The following is a 9,051-nucleotide window of genomic DNA, read 5'->3' as shown; positions in this document are numbered from 1 at the left end:
CTCTCCAGCTGTTCAGGAATGAGTTTTAGATTGTAGATTGCTACTTTAAAAAAGTGACATTTTAGTGAAAGAAAGCTCCCTCTCCCCACTCAGATTAACTACATTCTCAAGAAGATGTCATCCAGGTTTTTCAACCAGCTAAATGCTGAAGGCAGAAGGGGTGACTACTATAATCATGTAATCTGTCCTGTATAACATGAACCATAGATTTCCATCAGCAGTTCCTACAGTTTGCCCAAAAAACTAGTAGTTGAATGTATCTTAGAAAAGCACACAGTTGTTATGTAAACACTCAAAGTGGCGAAGCCTATTTCAATAGTAAGTTACCCTTACTATCTAAAAGTGTATCACCGTGGCAGTACCAAAAGAGACTGCGATAGAGGTTAAGACCTTTAGCTCTCAGAAACGCAGATAATTCCAATTGTTTACAGTACAAAAAATTTATTTTTGTTAGGATAATTTAAAGTTTAAAACTGAAGTAGACATATTCATTTTACAAACAAGATATTCTTCCATAAGTAGGACCATTAAAAACAGTAAACAAAAAAGCTATCTTTACAAAAAGCTCTGTGCATAGCAACTTCATACTGTATATAATAACTGACAAAGCAAAAAAACAAAACAAAACTATACAGTTGGGAGAAATAAATGTAAATTTACAAAAGGGAGAGAGAATGGTCTTTAAAAAGCCCATGCATATTGAAAATGTGCAAAGAAATAGGGAAAATAAGATGCTATATCAAGATAAATAATGGAATAAATCATATTCTTTTAAAATCATGATAACATTTGTAATTGCGTATCACAACACTTTTTAATTCTAGTGGCAAAAAGGAAACTTGATAGGGAATTGTTAAACAGGAATAATTAAAAAGGGACAGATGTATTATGACTTTTAAAAAATCCTTACAAATTTGTACACTATTTTTGTGGGGGTTTTGTTTGTTTTCATTTTTTGCCACTGCAAGTCCTTATTTCATCATCAACATTTTCTTGTTGATTGTTTGTATTTATGTGCATGTTTTCTCTGTAAAGCTACCAGCGAGTTCTGTTCACCTTGATTGCAATGCTTTCCATACATGAGCAAAATTCACACCTACATCATTCCTATGTTTTTATTATATTTGTTCAGCTCAAATCAAACCAAGAAGTCCTTTTTTATTTGTGTATATCTTATTAAGTAGCTCTATTAATGTCTCATCCTGTAAGTACTCAAGCTAGTCTTTTAGGAAGGTTTTCAGTTTGATTCCAAATCAGACTCTTGGCTCTTCCAATCAAGTGACTAGGTAGACCTCATATAAATATATATATTTTTATATATGTCAAAGGAAAATTTCAGAAGCATTTGTTTTAAGTGACCCAATTCTTCTCGAGTCTTCCTGAGAATTTAAATTAATTTTCTATGTGTCTAAGCTTTAATGTTTATCAACCTACAGGCTAAATTTTTAGCAAAATACTTCTAATGAAAAATCAAGACATTTTTAATTTTAATGGTAATGTTGGCATGATGTAGCCATAACTAATCAGTTTCATTGACACTACTGGGTTATTTCAACAAGAAAAGTTAGTGATGTTCGCCTGCAGACTGCGGTCTTGTAGTGCCGTTTTTTAGATGCAGACAGGTTTGTCTGCTAGAGACTAAACTAAAATTTATGAAGTCCCACACAGGACACCAAGCAGCTTTCAGTCACTAATTACCCTGGAATGATTTGATTCTTTGATTTAAAAAGAAGCTTTATATTCTCTTTCTAATCCACTCCCTCAAAGTGTAAATTACCTTAGTATTGCAAAACTGTCACATCTACTATTCAGAGTCCGGTATGGACTTGCTCATCTTCTATCACATGGAACAATCACAGAAAACACTAATATGCTACTTGCCCATCAAGTGAAATTACTGGGTGAATGGGCAAATAGAATTTGGGGTGTTGCTTTGTATTAAGGGTTTATAAATAGTTAAATAATGATTATTACAAGCATGAATAGTATATATTACAGAGAACTGTCAGTAGAATGGGTTGAGTTTTTTCCAATAAAAATGGCTTTTCAATTAAAAGGAAATCTTGGGTTTTTCCTTCAGAAAACTGCACATTTTTCATTTGTTTGTTTCTGGCCTCCAAACTCGCTGGTTCCTCTTCCCACTTTGAAACAGGAAATGGAAAATGGAAAAAAACTGTAACATTTTGGTTCCTCATTTTCATTGACATGCACAAAATTTCAAACAAAACAAATTTTTGTTTCTATGGAACTCTTCATGGAAAATACTTACCTTACCATTTTTTACCAGTTTCTAATGCAGGCATATCAGCAATGTTATAGATACCTTACTGGATTGTAAATATAAGTATGTATCTGTTTATCATGCATTAACTCATTATGAATACACCCTTAATATAAAGTGTAACCAAACTTTCTAAATCTGCCCTATCTCCATGGAAAACAATTGGCTAGAGAACCCTTCCTCCCAATTCATGTTGATATTTGAAAAATTATCTCAGTACCATGTGTCAGGCTGGTTTGTTCAAAACCCAGGATGCTAGTCATTTACTGGTAGGTTCTTTGAAACTACCCACCTTATCGCAGTACCTGAAAATCTAAACTGAAACAAAAGATGGAGGAAAAATAAACGTGGATAAAATTCATACATTAACTGTTAACTTGTATATACCATAATGTGTTTAAAAGTTTGTGATGACTTAATCAGAAAGAATCCTATACATCCTTGCACATGATTCAATAAGAGGTGGGGGACAGAAGTAAGGAGCAACTGCAGCAATAATAGTACGTCTCTTAAACTTGTCACTACATTTTTGCATCATTTTTTCTTCATTGTACAACAGGAGGAAAAAGTCCAAAAAAGTCTTAATTTCTACCTCTACATACAATAAGTTACAAGTTTATTTATTTAAATAATTGTAAAACATCTTACATTTTAAAGAGGTTAAACTATAAGCAAACACACACATACACCAAAGTTCCGTCATTCATCTCAGTTTGTCCTAGATATTCTTCCATGCTGGTACCCTGTTTTGTTGGTTTTCTTTTTCTGCATAAACTAAATTTGTATCTGAAAGGCTCCATAGAAAATAGAAACTTCAACTTTTTTTTCCTACAAAGTAAAACAAATAGTATCCAAAATATCAAGCTTGAATTGTTTGCCAATTTCTTTCTCCTTTTCAATATTTTACAAATGTTAGGAAGGTTTCATGTTCATCAAGAAAGACCTTGTACTTTTAACCCCATTTTGCCAACTGTCACTCGTTCTGGCTCTTGGCTGATTCCTTGTTCATGATGCTTTAGGAGTTGACGCGGCTATGTAAGATATCTGGAACATGTAAAAGATGCAGACTTGTATCTTGTCCAATCTTTAAAAACTGGGGGAGGAGGTGTTTCTGGGCATGCCTCCCCCCCCTCCCCCAAAAAAAGCTTGTAGTGCCATATGTTTTTCTTTTTCAGTGGTCCATCACAATAAGTAGTTTTGTGCTGTAAAAGAAAATGAGAGAGGGAGGGGAAAAAAGAGGGGAAATTCTCCTCTTCTTTACATCGGGGGAACGACAAGACCAGTCATGGCTGAAAACAAAGATTGACAAGGTTGAGATTTTGGCAAGTATTTTACAGAAGCAAAACAAAGGGCTGTATATTAACAGGGAAATTGAATGAGGCCTCTTCTCCCATCTGAGATCAGCCTTCCCTTTGGCAATGTTTTATAGAAAAGTGGTACAAGGGAAGATGTTACTGCACTTTTGGTTTCTTTTATTCCTATTTAACATTTAGAAAAGAGGAGCTAGCAACCTTAAAGCAACTAGCTTGCCAGTTTATTCTAAACTTGTCAAGTTATTGCTCTCTGATAGTACTGTATTGGTTAAGTAAGTGATTTCAGTACAGTTCAGTCAGGACTCAAGTTTTCAGAAGTGATAATAATCTTGAGTGCTTAATCTGAGATGTCTTCTAGAGATCAGTTTTTCAGATGCTGGGTCTTTGGCATTCTTTGAAAATCAGTCTCTTCTAAGGCTTCTCAAGTTGGCCTTCCAGAATCACTGTTCATTTTTGAAAATTTGAGCTGAGGTTTATAAACAGACCATCGCTGCTGGATCTTTTGGTAAACAATCATACCAGGGGGCCAAAAATTAACTGGACATAAACACTTAGAGGTGTCTCTCTCCAGAACCAGGGCTCTTACAGGGAGGGCTTTCTTCTCCAGGCCTGTCAATCTAGAACCTTCCACCTGCACCAAATTAAATAATAAGAACAGCGCCCCCCAACCCTGAAGCTCTCATGAGAGAATGTTTTCCTGCCTTGACCTTGTTAATTATTAATTTTGAATTAGTACTGTAGAAAAATTGTACTTGTTAAAAATAAGGTTTATTTTTGTGGGCATCTCCTTGAGATTTGATTTTTTTTTTTAAAGGAATATTGGCACTGTAGTACTGAAGTCATCACTTCCTTGTCTATTTATGATATAGTTGGGAATGGTCCTGCTTTGAGCAGGGGATTGAACTAGATGACCTCCTGGGCTAAGTACAGACATTCAAAAAGCCTAAGCCTGAATAGATTCAGTCTTTGCAGGCTAGTCTAACCTGCATAGATTGAACCAATTTGTAAATGAATAGACATTCACTTTTGATTCCAGAAATGCAGCCACACACCTGCAGTGGCTCAGGCTAGAAGCTGGGGGTGCTGGAACGAGCCCTCCTTTCCCTTTGGCAGCAGCAGCAAGGCTGGAGCGAAGGTGAGCTGGGGGGGAGGGGGAGTTGTGGCCCCCACCCCTTGTCAGCCAGCCCTCACTGCTTAGGCTAGAAACCAAAGGGGCAAGGCCAACCCTGCTCTGCTAGAGCAGAAAGCACAGCCCAGCCCAGGGCTGCAAAGCATGCTGGGATGCTGGGGGACTGTGATTTAACTTGAATCAGGAAGGGGTCTGAGACAGAAGTTCCATAAACTGGTTTTACATTTTGAAACCAGTTTATATGCACTGAACTTCTGTTCTGTTACAAGTTTAAACCAGTTTCTGATCACTTAAACCAGCTGATGTGTAGCTTCTGTCCCTAGTCCTGAGGTCCCTTCCAACCCTAATATTCTATGATTCTGTTTATAATGTTGTTCATCACCATGGTATTTGATAGTCTTATGCATAAAATCTGTAACCGTAGTAAAAACCCTACTGAACTTCATAGACTCACTTGCCACTTCTCCTTTCTGGAGGGTCAAAACTCTGCTGGAGGGTCAAAACTCTGCATGGGGTCCACCTGTTTCTCCCTTCAACCATGCTACCTTCAGCTTTCTCATCTATGGAAATGGTTACATAGTTACTGGGATGGATAACATGGAGCTAAATGGGAGTTTGCACATGAAACTCTTTAGGCCTGACCCTATGGTTACAAGTCCCAGTGTGTCCGGCAAAGACCAAAAGTTGATTTTGCTAATTTAGCTTTAGAAGCAGTATTGGACCAGCCTCCCTTTAATTTGATTTACATCATGTGTCTCTTTAGCTTTATCTACTACATTCCAGAGAACTGGACATATGTCAGTTATTTATGAGGCACTTAACAGTGGATTAAATTGCAGCTATATTTTTCATAATGGCAACAGTATCATTTAAAACTGCCTAAAACTGGTACTGTCCCCAAAACTTTTGTTGGGTAACCTAAGTTTTGTTTCTATAATACCTAGTGTGTCATCTTTTCAAAGCCATGGAAGGTCCTAATCCAGCAAAAATCTATTCCCATTGAAAGCCATAAAATAACTCATGTACTTAAAGTTTGGGCATAGCATGGCCTCTTATTTCACCATAGTGTAAATAAATAAATAAAAACTGCAGGCACACTTGAACTGACTGTGATGATCTCAACCAGCTGCACATGCCCTAACATGAGGGCAGAGTCACAAGAGGGAAGTGTAACTGATCACCTGAGATTAAACTGTCTACAAGGAGTAAAATGCCTTTATTTTAAAAAGGTAGAAGGATTGGGGTGTTGTTCTTGAAAAGGTTAAGAACTTCTTAGCACGTTTCATGCAAGGAGCTCAAAACCTCAAGTGAAACAGGTACATGGTGTTTAGTCCTATTATACAGGAAGGGAAACCAAGCCACTAAGGCTGCATCTACATCAGCATTGACGTTTGCTTCCCCACGGACAAGAAGCAGCAGCACACCTTGTGCCGCTGCTGCTTGCCCCAGGGAATGCTCGTGCCATGCACATAATTGGGGTAGGGGAGGCTGGGGCCAGCAACTGTGCTGGCCCCAGCAGCCTTACCTAGGGGCTTCATGGAGCTGGAGCCACGGCACTCCTGCAGCTGGGAGACTGGCTGGCAGCCAGCACATAGCTCTGGCAGGCCAGGCTCCAGTTTTGGGTGGTGTGTGCTGCTACCACGTGCATTGCCCCCGCTTTTTTAAAGTGCAGGTTTTTTGATCCTGGGATCTCCCAGGGTGAACCCCTCTGAAACCTGCAAGATAACAGTGCTTGGAACAGTGCATACATACATATGCGTGTATGGAGGGTGGCACTGCAGACAGGTGGGCTGCACTGTGTACCATACGTCTGTGCTCATCTGGATGAGGCCTAACAGGTAACGGGACAACTTCTGATAGTGCCACTTCTTACCCAAAAGAAGGCAGCAGTAACCACTGTCCTGTGAGCTTCTGAAGAATGTTCTTTCATAACCTGTCAATGATTCATTGGAATGGGAACCAAAAAAGCTAACGCTGTGCAGTAACTACAGGCACCTTCTCTGTCTCTTGTGTGGAGGTGGGAAGGAACTGAACTTGCTTCATGAAGAAGCTGCACTAACTTACTGTATTGTAAGAGTGATGTTGTAGCCATGATGGTCCAGAAATTATGCGGGAGGCAAAGATTTCTCTTGTGTTAGACCAGCTATGTGCTTGGGATAAAGCTAGACAAGCTTTCAAATGCAAGACATTTTTCCTCAGGTGACCTGAAGTAGAATGTTTTGCATTCAAAAGCTTGTCTGACTTTATCCTACACATTTAGTTTAATAAAAGATAGCATGCTAAGAAATCCTTGCTTCTTGCACTAATTTATTGGTTATGTTAAAATGGTGCAGCTGTTTAAAAGTGGAGGCGAAACTGATATGTGTCCATACATATATTTTTTCCTGAGTTTCGTTTAGCCTCTGCCCTCATATTCAGTTTAAGCCAGCTCCTCAGATGTACAAGTTCTACTTGAAAAGGTTATGTATGTGGTATTTATTCTTGGTAGAACTGTGAGCTCTTGCCAGTGGAGCTGTGTTGGCTGTTGATGTGATTTTGTTTTTTCACACTGAACCAACAACCATGCCAGCAAAATTTAAGCATAAACCAGGTTTTTAATATTTCTAAGTGGCATAGAAGTGTTTTAAGGTGTTTCTTATATAAGATTTTTTCCTTCCTCCCCCAACTTCCCTTTGGGGCTGCACTGTCAAAAGCCTATTCCCTGCCTGTATCACTTTTTATTGAATGTTTGTGAGGTTTGGATTAAGGTCTTACACTGCTAGCAAAGCTGTAATTATTTTTGCCTGTATTACTATATATTGAATCGATGTAACTTTTCAATAAAGGTGGTTCAATGCAGGACACTCCCTGATGAGTTGGGAATATAGAAACCATAGCCATTATCCCTGAGGGTTTTTTTTTTCTTGGAGGGAAATGGAAAAAGAATTAGAGATGAGCCTTATTGTATTAACCTTGACAGCTTGCAATTATCAGCTGAAACACTTGATTAAAATTGTCACAAGGGTGGACAATTTTTTATATATAAATAATCAAATGCAGATAGCACCCAGATGTTATGGTGATAGGCACCTTTAATATATGTAATTAATAACAACAATAAACACTGCAGCAGTGGCCCCTTAAAATTCTTTCCTGCCTTTCAAGAAGAACTCATTGGAATTAACCCAGTCAGCTAGGAAGAATTTTAAAGGGGCAGGATGTTGTTTTAACACTCTCACATTCACATTCTTACCCAGATTTTCAAAAGTGACAGCTTGTGATGATTCTAAGAGATGTCTGATCTCTTGAGGGAATTTTCAGCAGTTTCTGAAAATCAGTTGTTTTAAGGTATATCTAATTGGACATCTGTAATCTCTACTTATATTTGAAAATCTGTCCCAGTGTATGTATATAGAAATATAAATGTGTACATCTGTATGTGCATGTTCAAGGGGGTCAGCAATCAGGTGCATGTTATGCATCTAACTCAGTTAAATCTGAGGACATTAATAGCGCTCATCAGTGAAAATCAGAGATTCTATACTATATTTACAGAGGGCAAGTAGACCAGCTCCTAGGAGTGGGAGGTGGGTGTTGACAGGATGAGCAGACAGGTGGAAGGGTTGATTGTGGCAAGGATGGATGAAGAGTGGTTGGACAGGTGCAGGGAGAGGATATTGGATATATGTGGAAAATGTGAGGAGCAGAAATGGGAAGATAGTTTCAGGTAGATAGGAACAGGATACATGTGTAGGTAGGTATGAGGGGGGTTGGCTAAAAAGAGGGACAAATGGAAGCTGGGAGCCCTGACCACAGGCTTATCTGGCCCTTTCTAATTTTTGGTATGGCAAAATTGATGTTCTTTTAGTGTAGAATTTGGGGGTCTTGTATGTATTGTCCATCTAAATATGCAACTTGTCTTTTTACCTGCTTGTTTGGTTGGAGAGTTCTCAGTAACTTGGTGAAAAGGTGGCCTGTTGTGGCCACTGTAGAAACATTAGATCCTGACCTGCACAATCCTGGGTCTACAAGTTCTCCAATTTTTCTTTTTCCTTTACTAGCACCATATACCCTCACTTCTCTTAATGTCTGTTGCCTTCTAGCAAAGCCCTCAGCTTTCACTTGGAGTTACTGGTAATTTAAGCTTATAAAGTTTAGGGATGTCAGCTTTAGCACCGTCACTATGAAACAATAAAGCAGAATAAACAAATGTAATTTAAATAGGAATTAGAGTTGATATATTTTTAGGATCTAGTTGAACAGAATTACATATGTTTGGTGATAATATAATAGTCAGTTTGGGAAAATGCACTGGACAAATTAAATATCTGCCTTAATAGGGAACATAA

At 38.2% G+C, this 9,051-nt stretch overlaps 1 protein-coding gene across 1 annotated transcript in view; it reads right to left on the bottom strand.

The window, feature by feature from the left end:
- Nucleotides 1–415: 415 nt before the first annotated feature.
- EBF2 (early B-cell factor 2) overlaps nucleotides 416–9,051 on the bottom strand; it is a 177,572-nt gene continuing 168,936 nt past the window's right edge. The window contains exon 16 of the mRNA XM_019556561.1: nucleotides 416–3,570. Coding sequence (XP_019412106.1) covers nucleotides 3,539–3,570 — 32 coding nt within the window. The 3' untranslated portion in view covers nucleotides 416–3,538. The remainder of the gene's footprint in view (nucleotides 3,571–9,051) is intronic.

Source organism: Crocodylus porosus, unplaced genomic scaffold (genome assembly GCF_001723895.1).
Source record: "Crocodylus porosus isolate Cpor-Errol unplaced genomic scaffold, CroPor_comp1, whole genome shotgun sequence".
NCBI classification, from domain to species: Eukaryota; Metazoa; Chordata; order Crocodylia; family Crocodylidae; genus Crocodylus; species Crocodylus porosus.
This window is presented reverse-complemented; position numbering and strand designations above follow the sequence as displayed.